This window comes from Balaenoptera borealis (genome assembly GCF_965194805.1).
Source record: "Balaenoptera borealis genome assembly, chromosome: 10".
Lineage (NCBI taxonomy): Eukaryota > Metazoa > Chordata > Mammalia > Artiodactyla > Balaenopteridae > Balaenoptera > Balaenoptera borealis.
The window spans coordinates 102,696,034-102,715,923 of NC_138874.1; the positions used below are offsets into that span (position 1 = coordinate 102,696,034).

Consider the following 19,890-nt stretch of genomic DNA (forward strand, 5'->3'; position numbering starts at 1 on the left):
TATTTCTTGGAACAAGTAAAGCATAAGGATGCTGAAAACACATACACACAATTTCCTGCCCTTGGGCCTCTAATTATTAAAAGCAAAAACTACACAGTGAAATGGATGATGTGGAAAGGTATTCTAGTATTTAATATAGTTCCCAAGTAAATGTAACTAGAAGTTGACTATCAACAAGCTAAGTTTTCTTATTTCAGTGAATCCTAAACTTTCAACAGAACTCTTTTTGCACTGGGTTAAATGGTAGAGATTTTCCTCTCAGGTCTAACATCCTATCCTTTTTTTTGAAGTACAATTAGGGGGCAGACTGGCAAGTCTGACTGGCAAGAAGTATGGCCTTTGGACAATTTAAAGGCTGAAAATTCCTCAGAAATAGAAAACTACTTAAGTGGATGCTTCTTTTAAAAAATAAGAATCAAGTCTCAAATGTAACTTAGGAATTAATGGTGCATCTCTGCAGGGGCAGGGACATCAAGTCTGGTCACACTGTTCTCAGAATCATTAAACCAGCATTAGCACTGGTCAGCCGGAGGCATCCTCCCAAGTTGCTGGTCCTGAAGAAGTGCGCATTCATGCTACACTCATTGATTGAAGCAGACTTTATTAAGAAAAAACAGACTTGGATTTAAGTTTGTTGGAACGGTCTTTTATGACTGCGGGTCACACTGAAGTTAAGAACCGTAAGCCAATACTCTTCCAATAACTCACCCTCTTCTTTTATATATTCCTTTCTCTTGCAAACAAATCTACAAGCCGCCGAACGCAGACTATTAAGGATGTCAGGAAAGCTTCCTCTGTTCTATTAATTTTACCTTTATTCCAAGGATCCTGATTTCAGGGGATTCTTTCCAATAGTAAACTCTTTAAGGAATGTTGCATAATCTGTGTACTTGAACTGTTAAGAGAAATGGAAAACAACACATTGTGATGTGAAATATCCATCATACACGTTACCTTCATGAAATTAATGCCATTTCAATATCTTTTTATTGAACGTATTAGATCTTTATTGTTAAAGCTGGATAATTTGGGCAAGTAAGTTCCATAATTTTGTGGAAAATCTGAATTTATTACTGGCTTGTCAAGTTCAATGAGAAATTTTCACATAGGCATGTATAAAAGGCCTTTTATAAAAGGCCAAATTTTGCTATCAATAATTTAAACAAAAATTTAAAATACAACGTGGCATTCAATTTGCTTACTATTGTTCACTGACTTTTAATGGTAATGAGTAAAGACAAAAATGGAAAGCAAAAATTCTTAATCTGGTTTAAAAAAGAAAATTCAAGCAATCTGAATCAGGTTTTGCCAAGTCTGGAGAATCAGTCTGTTAGCAAGTGGTGTGCGTAAATAAATAATCAAAGATGCCAGTAAAATACAACTTGGTAAATAGGCATTACCTATTTAATAAGTACAATATATACATAAAATTCTCTTGAAAAGATTCATTTTATACAGAAACATATTTACAAAATGAACAGTATAATCAAACTAAAGATTATCTGTACAATGCACACATATATATATATGAACTTTGGAAGGTAAACAAGTTTCATCATAGTCAAAATGGACAGCCATATGCATTTTAAAAAAGAATTTCATTCCAGAAGAAAAATACATCTTTAATATACAATTATATTTTTCATTTATTTTCCTGAAAATTCTTTGTTTGGATTCTCTTTTGATTATCTTCTCTTGTTCAGCCTTGAAAATTTTCAGGTTTCTAGTGCCACCAACTGGTGTTAAAAATTAACAATCTTAGTGTCAAAAAAGAATTGTTTTGTTTTAAAAAGGTTACTGGAAGATAGACCACTGGACTCAGCATCCATAAGGCAAATTAATGATATGGAATAACATGATTGATAAAAATATTTTCACCACGGTAGCATATATAACATTTACAATATTAATGGTTTCTAGTGCTTTTTTCCTTCTACTGGTAAATCTTGGCCTAAAATTATATGTAAAAGTCTTTAGAGTATACTGTAAAACAAAGTTTGGAAATATGCATGACAATGTGATTAGATTCATCTTTATGAGCATCAAGGAGGCATTAATAATTTACTAAAATGGCAAAAATCAAATACCATTTTATAGTCTTTGGATTTTTTTTTCCTTCTTCTTAAAGAATAATTAAACATCAAGCTGTGAAAAAAAGTTAGGAATGTGCAGAACCACCACGAAAACAGCAATCTGCTCTCAGTGTACCTCAGCAAGGATTCATTTCCCAAAGCTTCACGCCACAGTGAGACTTCTGGGTCACATACTTGCACAAGTGAATTAACCCTCTTCCAACATGGGCTGGTTGTGAGCTGCAGAGGCTTAAAGAGCTGCTCCTACTGCCTCCCAGCTGTTTTCACTAGACCATAAGCTCCGTAAAGACAGGAATTGCCCTGTCTGGTCTATCAGTATAATGATGATACCCTGTATGGTGCCTGGCAATAAGAGGTTTCTAATAACTGTGTTTATTACATGAATAAATAACATGTTGGTAGCCTGACAAAATTTAATTTCAAGATAATCTGCTTTAAATGGTTATGGATAGAAAGTTTAAAAAAAAAAAAAAAACCACTTTAAACTCATTCTTCTGCCCAAACCCACCATTTTCAATCCTTAAAACTTATCAGGCTAACGTTTGAAGTGGTATGGGAAAAAGGGAGTCACAGCAAGTATTCACTTTAAAATTAAAACCTAGTGAAGTGTATACATATATATACACACACACACAAAAATCACTTCCTGCTCAAAGAAACCAAAATAGTGCTAACAAAAACAGCATTTGATGTGTTCAATTAATAATAAACACATAAAACAAAATTTCTCCTAGATCTCAAGTTTATCCAGACTATTTTCCTTTTCTAGACACCCCATTCTTCTCTCCATATATTCAGTACAGTAAGGGTAGAAGGCCCTCTAAATGCTTACATCAGAATCTGTTTGTGAATCAGTTTAGAGAGAGGGAGCTGATAAATGCACATTTTTGTACACACTTTGCTCAGTCCTGATCCATATACAAAAGGATATAGTAGAAACTAAAGAGCAAAAGGAAAATAAAGCATTTTCTTCAAGTTTTCCACAGTTCCATACATTTATGGGTGCGAAAAGTAATAATAAGTCAAAATATGGTTTATAATTACATTCTTCTAAAATTGTTTAACCATTAAACTTCTCTAAATGAATGCTGGCACAAATGTTAATATTGGAATGTTTCATTTTCATATGTAATATATGTATGCAAAAAATGTATATTTTTAAGGTGTATAGACATAGAATACTATGGTTCTGACCACTATTTGGTCTCCATTAATAAATTTGTGTCTTGGGAGGAAAAAAACAAATACTGTAGTGTATGAATCTATATCACATAAGAAGCTGTAAAAATTTAGTTATGTTGACTACTCTAAATAGTCTTTGGGAGTATCAATAGTATTGTCAAAAACAACTAGGAAAATAATTCAGATGTGATTGCACTTACCCTCATTTCTTTATTTTGATAAATTATCACTGGTAAAAAGAACAAGATACATTATGGTAAGGCTAAAACTTTTATAGCTATTTTAAATATAAAATGTTTCTGGACTTGTATTTCCATTCTGAAGTGAAAAGATTTTGTTTTTGGATGACAACATATAACTCAATATACAGAAAAAATGCTGCATTGAATTATCTAATCCTTAGTAACTGATCTTTTAAAGCAATGTTGATTTTTAAAAAAAGTTAAAACACATTAAAGGGAAATTGCCACCATAAGCCCCGCCCAACTTTTAAAGCCACACAATTCTTTAAAGGCTTTTAATCCATCACCGCAAAGCTTACTTCTCTTAAGGGGAGAAAGAAGGTTGCGAAAATCCAAAATGAAAATGAGGCTTGCTGCAACATCTGTGTATGTGCCAAGGTATCTACTACAGAAATTATCTGAATATAATGAAATGTGAAAAACCACACACAGAAATTAAAATAAGTGAGAAATTACAAGAGGTGAGAAAAAAATTCAATGACAGAAATACTGATGCTATGACTGTCAACATTTAAGTGTACATCATAAATATTGTAAAAATCCAACAGGATACATAAATTTGGTTCTAAAATTCCTTTGGTTACGGAGATGTAATTATTTTGTATTTTAAATAAATATACCAAACACATCATATCTGGGGACTGTAAGATCACCTCACTATAATATATAATTATACCAACAGTAAAGAATGGTGCACAGATAAAATGGTTAACAGTGCCATATGCTGGATTCTCTTGGGAACTGGTTCTTTATAAATATCTTAAATTTATCTTTATACTTGATGTCAGTAAAACTAAAATATTTCAGTTTCAAAGAATTCATTATTCATCTCTCTGTTCTAATGAGACTAATCCATTTCACATTTTAAAAAATAACTGAAGTCCACAGGAATTCTCTAAATGAGCAGGTTATTTAAAATCATATTTTATGTAACTGGAGATTTAAAAAACTCAACTATTAACTCAATTCGAATCTGAAAAAAATGTACCTAGCACAAATAAGGAAACCTGACAGGGGCATACAATGCCTGATCATTGCTAGTTACCAAAAGCTAGCTTTCCTATTAGCTTCCATTAAAATCAAATGGTTTAAGAACTCACTGGCATCCCTAACACACAAGCAAATGTTATATTAGAATGTCAAAACAAGTTTTTATCACTTCTTTAGTTTTCTTCATGTTGGAGAAATAGCATATTACTGAATGATTAACACCTGTCCTTTCATGCATAATTTTAAAAAGTGAAATCATTTTTGACATTATATATTTTAAAGGGAAGAAATATGGAGAAGGGGTTTTCAAAAGCCCTTGTCATAATGTTCAGCACTTCATATGACTATCAGCAAATTAAATAAGTTGTTCTGATTCAATGACAGGCTGTCACCACACAAAAACAAGTTTCATCAATGCTTACATTCTTACAGTATACACAGCAATGCATTTGTATTGTAAAAAGGTACTTTTTTATACAGATGAAGCAAAACAAATTTTTTACTGGCTGACACACAAAGCAGGGAAAAGTTTCCAACAATACTGGGCAATGGCACCTGCTCCTTGTGTAGCTTTTGTCTGTTTACTGAGGAAGAACTTTGTGTTAGGTTTTCTTCGTCCTCTGTTCTAGCTCATGCTGGTGTTTAATAAGACGTTCTATTTCTGTTCCAAGTGTTTGCAGATTTTCCTTTAACAATTGGAAAAAGAGGGGAAAAAAAACAGAACTACTAAGTATAATAAGTAAAAAGATTCAGTTTGAACTATTTTTGCCTAAATTCTGAACTGAAACGGTGACAGTCTTAAATGCCATGTGAGATAAACTAGGCACATGGCTGTTTTCAGTAAAGTAATCCTGTACACTTCAGAGTCAGACACTCTTTTTACTGAAGCTATAGCAAATTTTAGTGCCTAAAAATATTACCAGATTAAAAAAATTATTTTTTAAATCCATTACTAACCATCAAGGCCCAAACAGCACAGATAGAATAACTGGGTCAGATAATAGCTGCAAAAAATAAAATAAAGCTGGAATACATTAGAAAATAAATGCCTCAATCTTAAAGTCTCAGTAATCAATTATAACTAATTGTAATATATGTCAAAGGCCACCCATTGCAAAGTAAATGACTCAGTAAATGACTCATCTTAGCGTCTATCCAACAGCTAAACTGATTTTCTTGCTGTTTCTTTCTTTCCTGCTAATTTTAAAAATTGTACTTTTCAAAAAGAGAAAAACACAAAATTTTATCTATGGAAAAAATGGCTACCCCGCATTACAGAAATAGTCCATCCATGTGTTGGATCGAACTATGAAAGAGGCACCATTTTTGCCATGTTTATTGGTTGGTAAGTGAATGAGAAATACAAATACCTTCAAAGTAATATTTTTCAATAACGTATCCTCCAAAACAGCCTGTAGTTTTCGGTTGATCTCCAAAGAGAGTTCCAATGTTAATCCACTATCAGCTGGATGGGATGTGTACAAAGATGCCATGATGCCACCCCGTCTACTTAAATGGACTTTGTTAAAATCAGATGCCTCTGAAGAAAGTGTGCCTGATTCTTCTCGTAAAATGTAACTCTGAATTATTCTGCAAAATAAAACGACACTATCAGTTATGGCCTTGCAGAATTACAAACACTGTAACTTGCAAGAGTCGAGTAATCATAAGCTTAAAGATGATTAGCATAAAGTAATTATCTATTAGTTAATAACAGAACTATATTAGAAAATAAAGGGGTTTTCCTTATTCAGATGGTTTCTTAATCCCATTTTTGTTCTAACACGGTATTTAGATTAAAGATACATAAACATTGCTTTTCTATTTTTTCCTTATTACTTTAAATCAAAATATGTGAGCAATTTATTGTTCCAGTTTCAGTTAATATTTTCTATTTTCCTGTCATTAAACTTAAAACTGTGTCTTACTCTTTTTCGTTTAAAAGTCATGGGCAAATTTTTCTCTAAGTCTAAAATTATTTCAAAATAAAAATTTTTAAGTCATGGGTAAAGACCCACAATATTACTTAAATGAATATGGTATCTGTGAGAGGAATTTGGCCCAGCACAGGCTCTGGAGTCAGTCAGAGCTGGGTTTGGATTTCCAACTCTTGGTCTGTCACTTACAGGATGAGTGGTGAGTCTGGAACATTTAGTAATTTGACCTGAGCCCCAGTTAATTAACCTGTCAAATTAGACACAGTGGTCCCCAACCTTTTTGGCACCAGGGACCAGTTTCGTGCAAGACAATTCTTCCACGGCCTGGGGGGGTGGGGTGGGCTGGTTCAGGCAGTAATGCGAGCGATGGGGAGCTTGCATTACCGGGTGTTGGGGACCCCTGAACTAGAGGATTCATTCTCTCCCTGGGTAGTTTTAAGAAATCAATGAGATATTAAGTCACAGGCACAGTGCCTTATATTTATATTTCTCTACTATATTTAGTAGATGCCCAATAATATCTCACTATGTCCTGCCCAACAGGAATGATAATCCACAACCCCATTATCTCTTAAAACCACCGTCTTGAAAATAAAAAGCTAAGTAGAGCACTGTTTTTAAGTCCAAAGGTATTTTAGTATCTTAAAAAATCAGTGTCTACTGAACTCTGTATCACCTTAAAGGAAAGACCTGTGTTTTCTTTCATGTCTGTAGTCCCAAAACCTAGAACATAAATAAGTGATCAACAAAAGATTGGGAACCGAATGTCTTTAGTTTTAAGAACTATTTTTTGAAAGAAAGGCTCTTGATATGATTAATTTTGAACACAATAACTTTACCATGTGAATAATGGTATTTTGAACACAGATTACAGTACCATAATAATACATACTTTGTTTTTTTCCTAATTTCTTCCACCAATTGTTTGATGTGATCCTCCATAAATTCTATCTTTTCATTTTTCCGAGCATGTGCCTTTTGCAGCCTTACTATCCTCTCAATCAGCATGGCCTTGTCTACTTCTGGAAAGTTATCCACAGCTACTGACGACCCAGTATTTTCTGGAGATCGATCTTCTGCACTGCTTCGAGCATTGAGGGACCCTGAAGACAAACAAAATCCACTTATTGTACTTAGTCTGGAGTCAACTCTAATCTCATATATTATTTCTTCTATTATCATTTTCATATATTCAATTTAACAGAGTTGGATACAGAACACAAGTCATACCTGACCTGAGTTCTTGTTTCTGAATACATTGATGATAGAAAAAAGGATCTAGGGCTTCCCTGGTGGCGCAGTGGTTAAGAATCTGCCTGCCAACGCAGGGGACATGGGTTCAAGCCCCGGTCCGGGAAGATCCCACATGCCGCAGAGCAACTAAGCCTGTGCGCCAAAACTACTGAAGCCCGCGCGCCTAGAGCCTGTGCTCCGCAACAAGAGAAGCCACCACAATGAGAAGCCAGTGCACCGCAACAATGAGTAGCCCCTACTCACCGCAACTAGAGAAAGCCTGTGCGCAAAAATGAAGACCCAACGCAGCCATAAATAAGGAAGGGAGGAAGGGAGGGAGGAAGGAAAGGAAGAAGGGTCTAGTATGTCTCTCAGGAATAGAATGAGTAAGTGCAATAGAGAAACGAGAAACTCCAGAAAAGTCAGAAAAACAAGTCTGAAGTGACACCAAAATTAAACTGAGACAGACACAGATAAAGACAGAAGACAGAATATAGCCAGTGGGTTAAGCTCTGGAGCCAGTCTGCCTAGGTTCAAATCTTACTTCTCCACTTTCTAGCTGTGTGACTTTGGACAAGTTAACTCTCTGTATCAAGGTCACTTCATCTCAAAATGTGAATCATAATATGATTTGCCTCATAGGACTGTTATCCTCATTTAAATTAGTTAACATGTCTGAAGTGCATGAACAGTATATATAGTATGCACTAAGTAAATGTTAGCTATTATTTTTACCAATATCATTTGAGAAGAATTTCTAATCCTTTTTAACCTACAAAGACACATTTTTTTCCCAACCCTATTGTGTAGATTTAAGACAAGTAATATATCTTATCCAAGGTCATGCACAAATAAATGGTAGAGCTGGGATCTAAATACCCATGTGTAACCTCAAACCCATGTTCTTTCTACTACACAATTTTCCCACTATTGTAACAGTTGATGATGTTTTTTCCCCTAATGTGCAACTCCTGGGAGGCAGTGTAATGTAGTGGCGTGCAGACTCAAGAGCCTGAGAGTTCTGTTACTGTGGATTTTGGAAAAGTCATGCAAACACTATGAATCTTAAGTTTCCCCATCTGTAAAATGGGAATACAACACTTATTTCACATGGCTGTTCTGTGAGTAAATGATATGTTTAAAACATTTAGCACGGTTCCTGGCATTCCAAAAATGGTAAATATGCTGATATTTTGCCAATTATCATTTTCACAGTGCTATCAATCATAATTTTATAGACTTAAGTTTTGCTTTAGACTATAGGTATATTTACCATGAGAAAAGCAAAAAGATTTAAAAATACACACACACACACACAAACATATATATATAAAATCTGATATATAATGATGACCATTTCATTAGCTCTCAGGTGTTAAAAGTAATATAAAATTAAAAGAAAAAGAAAGAGCATACTATACCAAATCTCTCTATAGATGGATACAAATCTGAATTTTAAAATGGAAGAGTAAACTGTTGCACAGAATAAAGAAGCAGGTAAGGAAAAGGAGGTAGGGAGACAGATGGTATAGAACCCCATGACAAACTTGAAACCCTGTCTAATGATTAAACTTAAACATTTAACTGGAAATATTTTTTACAACATAATTATGTACAACTACTACTTTTTATAATTCAAAATTAAAGAAAAGCATATCGATACTTTTTAAAACAAAAAATCCTATTTCTTTTCCTTTTTTTTTTGGCTGTGCTGCGGCTTGTGGGATCTTAGTTCCCTGACCAGGGATTGAACCCGCACCCTCGGTAGTGAAAGCACAGAGCCCTAACCACTGGACCACCAGGGAATTCCCGAAAAATGCTATTTCTTTTTATAATCAATCACTAAAAAACAACTGTAAAACCATTAGTTTTTCACCTGATGAACTAGAACGACTTCCCATGCTGCTGACTTCTTTATCATAGCTTCCATTCTCAACCTGATCTAACTTTCTTCGTGCTGCAGGAAAAAGAAATGGATTACTTGTGACAACTGTCATGACCATTGGCCTCCACTATCTCTAATTTTAATCGCTAAAATCACTTAGGCCAAAATGGCATAAACAACAAGAGAAATTTCTTGAATATGTACTTTCGAAAGGAGGGCTGTAGGGTCATTCATATAAAACGACATCTAGAAATGTACAGGTCATATACAAAACATATGGAAACAACATTATGATAACAACTGATACTGGCATCACTTAGGTACACAGAACCTAACTTTTGGAGTCCTGAAAGATTTCGAAGAGCTCTACAGTACCAAAAATTTCCCCCAAATTTCCCTTCAATCATATCTATGAAAACAAACTAAATTCTTATGGCAAATATCTGAATATACTTATATTAAGTAAATGCTAAGTCTCTTTTACCATATTACTATATTTCACCCTATTTTAATACAAATAAAGCAGTGGGGAATAGTAGAGAATAGGATGTCAGAATACATCTCTTATTCATCTTTGTATCCAATCACATAGCACAGACTCCCAATTTGTATGAATTTTTAAATGTAAGAAATCTGGGTTCCAGTTCTAGATGTTAATTGTTGTGTTCAGGTAATTTATAACCTTTCTGGATCTGTTTCCCCTAAGATTAAGGGTGAGGGTTCAATGATTTCTAAGTGGGAGGTCTACAAGGTGGGGGCAGGTACCCTAGATGCTGCACAAAACAACTCACAGACAAGGGTAGGGAGAAAATATCAGAACTCTATTTATACTTATATTTAATCTAATCTTTTTAAATTTGTATTTTTCATGTTTTTCTAATGTGCATAAACTAGAGTAATACATGTTTAAAATTTACAAATAACTAGTTACAAATTGGAGAACAAATACTTAAATACTTTTTTATTGACAGCAGTATGTGATCAACAAAGTCTAGACACTACTGCCCTGGTAAGGTACTTTCCCAATTATTACATTTCATGGTTCTGTGAATAAATGTCTTTTAACATGGAACATGCTATAAACTATTCATGGAACTACAAGAAGGTCAGCCATGTGGTTTATTAACATTAATACATTAAAAAGAACATACAGCTCTAATCAATGTGGGAGAAACTGAAGTAAAATATATTTTTTCTGTAAATCCTTAACAATGAGAAGAAACAAAAACATTCAAGGTCTAAGTGTAGAAGAATTTTATACCTTGCTGAAGTTGTTTGGTAAGATCCTTGACACTAGAGGCATGTTTACGTCTTTGAGTTACTAACTCATCTTTTAATTCTTCAACCTGGGTACTCAATGCTTTAACTTCGGTTTGTCTACAAGTGAGTTCAGCTTGCAGAGTCTGGACTTCCTCTTTTCGCAGTTCTTCTTCTTTTAACAATCTACTTTCCTAAATATTAAATACGATAAAAAATACCAACTTTAATATCTGTTTCAATTACTGCTCACAGTTTAAAACCTTAAAAATACAAGGTCTTTCACAGTAAATTCTTCTGTCATCACTCCTTATCAGGTTTTGTTTACTGAGCTCCTCAAATTCTTTATACAGTAACGCAGGGGGATATATTAATGCATCTGCCATTCTATACATGTAAAACAACATGTGATACAGGTCTCTGTATTTTTTTTTTTCAGGTCTCTATGTCTGGACTAAAGTCTCAAATAATTTTTATGAGTAACCTGAAGATACTCTCACTACTTGGAAATATTAAACCATTTTTAAGCTATAAAAATATAGAAATTTAAAGTCCTTTTAAGAAATATATAGTAAATCCAGTTAGGAATGACAAAAACCCTGGTTTTCTTACTTTCAGAAGTGAAGTATTTCTTCCTAACCATGTTAGGGAAACATTTTTATTATAAACTGCATAAGTTGAAAGGAAAAACTGACATTTCTCATAGGATTTGAAATTATCAGAAAGTCAGTGCCAAAAAAAAGAGTTTAATCAACTACCATTAAGTTTATGCTTTTAGGGAAATTTAATTTGTGCTTCTTGCTATGTTGCTTTAAAAGTTAAATGTACACTTATACTTACCAAATTAATATTTGTCTGTTTCATGTGTTCACATTGGCTTTGTAACTGACTTTCACTACAGGAAAGTTTATCAAACTGTGACTGCAAAGAATTAGATTCAGACTGAAGTTGTGCATTCTTACTAGTGAGCTTTTCTGTAAACAGTAGTAGCTCAGATTCTCTTTTCCTACTGCCTTCGATGTCTTTTTGTAGGTCATTAATCAAAGAATTAAGACTCTCCACTTCTTCCTTCAAATTTTCAATTTCTTGTTTACCTCTAAAAAACAAAGTTTATATTTAAGAAAAAAATTAAACTATTAAAAGACATTAATGGTTTGAGAATTTTCATTGAATGAAATGCTTTATGAAGGTACTTTTATTCATTCATCCAAATATTTATTTGGATTACTATGCATGCCTAATATATGCTAGGAACTAAGAGCTGGGAATATACATAAGCAAGACTGACATGGCCCCTGCTTTCAAAGAGCTTTTAGGCAACTAGTGTGAAAAACCATTTTTGATGATGAAAGCACAGAGTGGGTCACCTAAGCTAGTGTAAGTGATGAGTAAACTAATATTTAAAGGGTTAGCAAACTTTTCCTATAAAAGGCCCACACAGTAAACAATGTAGGCTTCTGGAGCACATGGCCTTTGTTGCAACTGTTTAACTCTGCCACTGTAGTGTGAAAGCAGCCACACATAATACATAAAGGAATGAGAGTGGCTATGTTCCCAAAAAAAAGTTTATTGACAAACAGAGGCAGTGAGCTGGATTTGGCTTCTGGGCCATAGTTAGCTAATTCCTGAGCTAAAGGAAAAGTAACAGTGAGTAGGAAAACAAAATATGTTCCAGGTAGAGGAAAGAATATGTGCAAAGCTGGGAAGGGAACAAGAGAATGACTTCTTGTTGGTACTAACAAACAGATGTTCAATACTGATGAGGATAAGGACAGTACTATATCCTAGCACTTAACACAGGGCTCGGCACCTAGGAGACAATTAATTAACATTTGTTAACCAACTATTGCTGAAATACAGAATAAAGAAGGAGAAGGCACAGAGGGAGAAGCAAGGTTACTAATGATCTTCCAAGCCATGTTAAGCCATCTGAACTCACTAGGCAATCCTTAAGGCAATGGGAAATCATTGAGAGGTTTGAGATTTCCTTTTTAAAAAAGATTATGCTAACCACAATGTAGGAAACAGACTAAAAGGAAAGTAAGCAAAAAAACAAAACAAAACAGTTTGGAAGCCGTGGCAGTTTGCCAGATGAGAGCTGATAATGGCTTGGACAATGGTAGTAGCAGTGGGGATGTAAACAGTAAATGGACTTGAAAGATATGAAAGAGTTGGCAGCAAAAATATTTTGTGACTGGTTACATGTGTGAGGGAAAGGAAAGAAGAGCCAAGGGTAACCCCCAGGTTCCTGGGTTGGAAAATCATGTGAATGTCACACTCATCATTCATCTCAGGAACATCAGAGAAGCACATTTGTGGACAAGATATATGAATCAGTATTGGACATATTATAAGTTTGAGGTGTCTTTGATACTTGTGTATCTGGAGCTCAGCAAAAAGGGCTGACGATAATTAACTTGAAGGTCCTGCAGCACACTACTGGAAGAGTTAGGATCACCCAGGGTTATAATAAAATAAGAACAAAAAACAGCTTTATGACGTAAAGAGAAGGCTGCCAAGAAGACAGAAAAGATTGGCCAGAAAGTGGGGAGGAACACCAGGAAAGCACAAGGAAATGAAGCCAAAAGAACGGAGCATGTCAAGAAAGGTAATGGGCTTAGTGTGTCCATACTGAAAATTCAAGCAAGGCTTAACCTGGGAAGTATCTACTATATTTAAGGATGCATTAGCAGTTTGTAATGGAATGCTGGGGAATAAGAATAAATGGAGAGGAACAGAAGAACAAAGCATGTGAAGAAATGGAGAACGAGCATAGAGGATTCTATAAAGACATTTCTGGTTGTGAAGAAAGGGAGAAAGGAGATCATAGGAGTTTTGATGTCTTTAAGATATAATATTTAAACATAGAAAGAAGAAAAGTCAGTAAAAAGAGGGAGGTAAGAGATAAAGGATAAAGAAGGAATAATAAGGAAAGTCCCTGAGAAGGCAGAAGAGCATGGGATCCACAGTAGGAGTAGAGACCACAATTTGATTCAGAAAGAATAGGAAAATTTCTTCCATAATAACAGAAGGAAAAGAAAAATGACTGCAGATGCAGGCAAGTTCATAGGACTGATAGCAAGAGGTTGAGAGAAGTGTCACCTGACAGCTCCCTTTTTTTCTGTGAAGTAAGAGGTAATCGCCTGACAAGAGTAAAGAGCAAGGTGAGAGGGAAGATCAGAAGTGTGAAGAAAGCAGTAAGGTTTGGAATAATGCTAAGAAGATGGGGAGAAGGCTCTGACTAAGGACATACGGTAGGACTGGAGGTGCATTAGTATTCCCAGTTGAGGTTGCTAACCATGAATTTATAGCAGCACCAATCTGGATGACGTTGAGATTTCTTCAGCAACACTCAGCAGCCTGGGTGTTGGTAGGGTATGAAAAAGAAGGTATTTGATCCAGCCTGAATCCAGGCTCTCTCAGGTAATGTCGTAAGTAGAATTTAGCTAAATGGTTTTATAAGAAGCCAAGGAATAGGACTTCCCTGGTGGTGCAGTGGTTAAGAATCCGCCTGCCAATGCAGGGGACACAGGTTCGAGCCCTGCTCTGGGAAGATCCCACATGCCGCGGAGCAACTAAGCCTGTGCGCCACAACTACTGAGCCTGAACTCTAGAGCCCAGGAGCCACAACCACTGAGTCCATGCGCCACAACTACTGAAGTCCGCATGCCTAGAGCCCGTGCTCTGCAACAAGAGAAGCCACCACAATGAGAAGCACGCACACCGCAACAAAGAGTAGCTCCTGCTCACCGCAACTAGAGAAAGCCCGTGTGTAGCAACAAAGACCCAAAGCAGCCCCCCAAAAATAAATAAAATAAATTTATTAAAAAAAAAGAAAAGAAGCCAAGGAATAATGTTACCTCCTGACCTTGAGCTACATACATGCAAAGATATAGACACAGATACATATCTACCTTCTAAAAGAAAAACTACTGTGTATAAGTAATAGAATTTGAAAGCTAAGGAACGGATAAAAAACTGCAATCCATTCTGTCTTATAAATAACTACTGCCAATGTTTAGGGAATATAAACTTTGAGTTTTAGAAGCCGTGATGGGAACTCCAAAGATAACCCCAAATAAGTTCAAATGAAGACAGGAATTAAAAATTTTTTATCTAGTAAAATATAAAATTATTTTTAGTGCACCAATTGCATTTAAAAACAGAAATGAGATAGAATCAAAAAGCCTGTTGATTAGCATAAACAGAAGTTGCTCATTTTATACCTTTGATGCTGCTCCTGTATCTGATCTGCAATTTTCACTTTGTCCAATAAATTCTGAATTTCAGCTTTTTGGCGATTAATAATTTCTTTATATTTTGATAATTCATCTTCTGTTCTCAATCGTTCATCTTCTAGACATTTTACCTATCAAATAATCATAATCAAGTTAAACTACCAACAATATTTTCTTGTTCTTTATTAGCTATTTCAGACAGTGGTTATATATTAATAATCTAAGCTAAATTCTGAAGCAATAATAATTAACATGAAGAAAATATAATAGGAAGTTAACAGTCTTGGGTTTCAGTTTCAGATTTCTCATGATTTAGTCATGGGAGTTTTAGCATGCCACTTCATTTTTGCTGAATCTCCACTTTCTCATCTGAAAAGAGGATGTACCTTCCCTATCTACCTCAAAGTACTGGCATGAAGAACAAATAGGTACATGAAAGACACTTTAAAAATTATTAAGTGATCGCAAATTCAAGGTGGTTACCTAAAAGTCTATTTCTAAATAAATGAAAGATATATAATGATAACATATTTCACACTTAATTAAAAGGGAAAATATTATTACAATGAGAACCATAACATTGGAAAATATTTAAGAGGTTGTTAGAAATTAAAACTGTATACAAGGGACTTCCTTGGTGGTCCAGTGGTTAAGAATCCGCCTTCCAATGCAGGGGATGTGGGTTCGATCCCTGGTCGGGGAACTAGGATCCCCCATGCCGCAGGACACGTAAGCCCATGCACCACAACTACTTAGCCTGCGTGCTCTAGAGTTCATGTGCCACAACTAAGAGAGCCCGCGTGCTGCAACTACTGAGCCCACATGCCACAAGTAGAGAGAAGCCTTCGCGCCGCAACGAAGAGCCCATGTGCCACAACAGAAGATCCTGCATGATGCAACAAAGATCCTGTGTGCTGCAACTAAGACCCAACGCAGTCAAATAAATAAATAAATAAATAAATAAATAAGCAAACATTAAAAAAAAAAAACTGTATATAAGACTATTAAATATACCTAGGAGAAACGTAAAGGCTTTCTATTATTTTCTTTCTTCTTTTCTTTTTTCATTAATTAATTAATTAATCAATTAATTAATTTTTGGCTGCATTGGGTCTTCACTGCTGCGTGCAGGCTTTCTCTACTTTCTCTAGTTGCAGCAAGCGGGGCTACTCTTCGTTGCGGTGCGCGGGCTTCTCATTGTGGTGGCTTCTCTTTGTTGCGGAGCACAGGCTCTAGGCACGCAGGCTCAGTAGTTGTGGCACGCAGGCTCAGTAGTTGTGGCTAACGGGCTCTAGAGCACAGGCTCAGCAGCTGTGGCGCACGGGCTTAGTTGCTCTGCGGCATGTGGGATCTTCCCAGTCCAGGGCTCGAATCTGTGTCCCCTGCATTGGCAGGCGGATTCTTAACCACTGCGCCACCAGGGCAGTCCCTATTATTTTCTGACACAGCTCTAAAGCCCATGTAACAGAGGACCAAGGATAACTTACAGATAAAGCAAATGTGCTGTGAAACAGGAATGTTTGGCAAACACTTTAAAGGGACTGAAATGGAAGACACTTTTATTTCTCTAAGAGTCAATTTTGTTGCTAGGGAATTGACATGCTACTCTTTGATTCTGGAATATTTCTATATAAATATCCTTTCCCCAAGATTTAAAAATCAGAATGAGTACAAAATTAAAGATATTTACCCTTCCTCTGGAGTCACGACTAAAGACTGAATTACCTTTGTTCTCAGTGTTCGTAGCTCATCCATGCCCTCCTTAAATGTCCTCTTCAGATCTTCTAGTTCCTTTATTTTGGCATGATGCATCTTTAAAAAAGTTTAAAAGAAACCACAAATCATTATATGCTAAACCAGATCTAAAATTTATTACTTGCTCCTTCCAGAAGGCCTTAAAAGTAGCTGGCAATAAGTACTTGTTGCTTCTCTCCTCTATATTATACCATCCAAGGTATACAAAGAACAAAGCTACTCACTTCTAGCTGGTCAGATTTTTCTTGCATTTGTTTTTCAAGTTCTCCTTTTGTGACTCTAAGCTTGGCATCAAGTTCATTTGATTTAATTTCTTCTGATTCCTAATGGGAAAGAAATGACAAAAGTATGACAATTTTTAAAGTTTTATGTTTTGAAATGTGAAGAAGGCTTTTGCAATTAAGTTTCCTCATCGTGACATACATAGCTCATGTATGTAAAATTGATGACTGTATTCAAAGATTTTAAATATGTCAATTTTGCACCAACTAGAAGAGCATACTTAACATATATAACATCATAGAGTGGGCTTTTTTTTTAAGTTATACCTTTTCTTGTACTCTTCATTCTTCTAACGTTTTCTAGTGTTTTTATTTGGTTAAAAACTTCTCTAGTAAGATCTCGATTTAAGCTGCAAGTACTTTAACATAGGAAATAGCCCGTATTTAATTTAGCTGCCCTACCAAATCTATTCCACACTTCGAATATTGTAGATACAAAAATTTATGAAACAAGAGTACTGATATCTGGCATAATTTGTTACTAATCTATTCAAAAATTTAAGCATACCTGATATGTTTTTATCATATCCTGACAATTTTTCCGAATTTGATCTGCTTCTTCCTTTGCTTGAGTTAATTTTGTTGTTGTTTCTTTGAGTTTATCTTTGGTTTCCTGCATTGACAAAAAGACAATGTGAGATGACAGAAAATATATATTGGTCTCTGTCCCCAGTTCCTGGCACAGAGCTCCTAAAACCCTTGTAATTTTTTAAGTGATAAAAACATTAGGAGCATCTCTTGTTCTAATACTGGTCTTTAACCTCTGTTCCTGTCACAGAGCTCCTGAAATCCTCATAATTTCCCAAGTGATAGGAGTGTCTTTTGTTCTAATGAGGTGACTCTGACTGGACTCCTGGATGGCTTCTGGATGACAGCTGGTCCCCAGAAAGACCAAGCCATGGTTAGAAGCTTGGAATTTTCAACCCTGTCCCCCATTCCCTTGAGAAGGCAGAAGGGTAAAAATGGAGTTAATGATCAATCTCAAGCCTATGTGATGAAGCCTCCGCAAAAAAACAAAAGTATGAGGCTTGGGGAGCTTCCAGATGGTGCACACATCCAATATCGGGAAGGTGACAAACCCTAACTCCAGAGGGACAGAAGCTCCTGCACTTGGGACCTTCCCAGACCTTACCTTATGTATCTCCTTACCTGACTGTTCATCTGACCCTTTTTAATGTCCTTTAATAAACTGGTAAAGGTATGTAACTGTACTCATTCCCCGAGTTCTGTGTGGTACTGTAGCAAATTTTTGAACCCAAGGCGGGGGGGTTGTTAGAACCTCCAATCTATAGCCAGTTGATCAGACGCACAGGTGATAACCTGGGCTTGGGACTGGTGCCTGAAGTGGGAGGTGGGGGAAGTCTTGTAGAATTGAGCCTTTAACCTGTGGGATCTGACACTATCTCCGGATCGATAGTGTCAAAACTGAGTTAAGTTGTAGGCCACTCAGCTGGTATCACAGAGAATTGCTTGTTGTGGGGAAAAGCCTTCACACATTGGTAACCAGAAGTGACAGAAGTGAAGTGTTCTGTGTAAAAGTAAAACAGACACAAAAGGAAGAAACCCACAGTAGGGAGAACTGGATTTTTCCCTACACTGAAGGAAAACTGGGTTTCTCCTTTACAGACAGCAACAAGGTTGGCATAGTGATGTGATGAATGGTGAGAATAATGACCAGACAGTAGAGAAAGTTCTTGTCTTAGCACTGCCACTGGAGTCAGATACTATTCTAGTAATAACATTTTATGCTTCTGACAAAAAACTAAATGTGGCCTGAACAGTTAATTGATAGTCATTAAATAAAGTTAAATTTGATAGAGTTTTCATCAAATCACTAGAAGTTACTAACCTGAAAAGACAAAAAGAGCAAAGTGTTTAAGCAGTTCTTTGTAGACCCACATAAAAGACAATTCTTTGGTTTATGGCCAAGGTACCTATTCAAAACTTTTTTACAGATTCATGCTGCAATTTGGTTTCTGTTCCCAACTACTCTCCTAAAATAACAATTCTGAAGGTCTGCAGGGACTACTTTCTCATCAAATCCAATTGCTTTTTCTCATTTCTTATTCTTGACTTACCTGTTCCAGTTCTGATTACTCCTGACTCTTTGAATAGCCTTCCTATGTTTACAAGACAACATACTCCTGTTTTTGCCCACTTCATCATTGCCTTCGCTGTCTCCTTGACTAGCTAGACTTCCTGTGGTGACTGTCCAAGTACAGCCCTAACCTGTAGCTCCAACGTTCTCCTTCAGAGTACCCATCCAGTCCCATAATTTGGGCTATCATGTGGATTTCAAATGAGAGTTTAGGTATCATCTCCTCCTAGTAGCTTCCCTTCAGAAAGGGGCAGAAGCTGCTATTCTGCCTTCCCATAGATAGAATCCAGGGAATTCCTAGATTGTAACACCTGATACATTGTCCAGTAGCTTACATGCTTCCCCCATTGAGGATACAGCTTCTGGATAACACCTAGCTCAGCAGTCGCCACATATTAATTGTTCACGTAATAAATGTTGAATTAACAAAGGAATACCTAACATAAACCTTGTGTCTAGTTAGGCTGGTTTTCCCAAACACCAAATATTCATCTCCCTTTTCTCTCTTATCTTGCTGTTCCTCCACTTGGAATGCCTTTCCTGTCATCTCTTAATGTAAACTGCATCTATCCTTCACACACCGCTTCTTATACGTCATTTTGTTTTTGGATAAACCTACCACACACTTAAGTGCCTACTTACATACTTTCAGTTGCAGGTCTTTTAAAAATAATTTGACTTACATTAAAACTGTGTTAT

At 35.9% G+C, this 19,890-nt stretch overlaps 1 protein-coding gene across 1 annotated transcript in view; it reads right to left on the reverse strand.

Annotated features, from left to right (window-relative positions):
• Positions 1-584: 584 nt before the first annotated feature.
• Positions 585-19,890, reverse strand: part of CCDC186 (coiled-coil domain containing 186) — a 46,964-nt gene continuing 27,658 nt past the window's right edge. Inside the window, exons 7-16 of the mRNA XM_082407787.1 lie at positions 17,602-17,706; positions 17,037-17,135; positions 16,783-16,869; positions 15,046-15,188; positions 11,660-11,915; positions 10,824-11,013; positions 9,554-9,634; positions 7,337-7,547; positions 5,878-6,097; positions 585-5,193 (exon numbers count right to left, since the gene is read on the reverse strand). Of these exons, the coding sequence (XP_082263913.1) occupies positions 5,110-5,193; positions 5,878-6,097; positions 7,337-7,547; positions 9,554-9,634; positions 10,824-11,013; positions 11,660-11,915; positions 15,046-15,188; positions 16,783-16,869; positions 17,037-17,135; positions 17,602-17,706 (1,476 nt within the window). The 3' untranslated portion in view covers positions 585-5,109. The remainder of the gene's footprint in view (positions 5,194-5,877; positions 6,098-7,336; positions 7,548-9,553; positions 9,635-10,823; positions 11,014-11,659; positions 11,916-15,045; positions 15,189-16,782; positions 16,870-17,036; positions 17,136-17,601; positions 17,707-19,890) is intronic.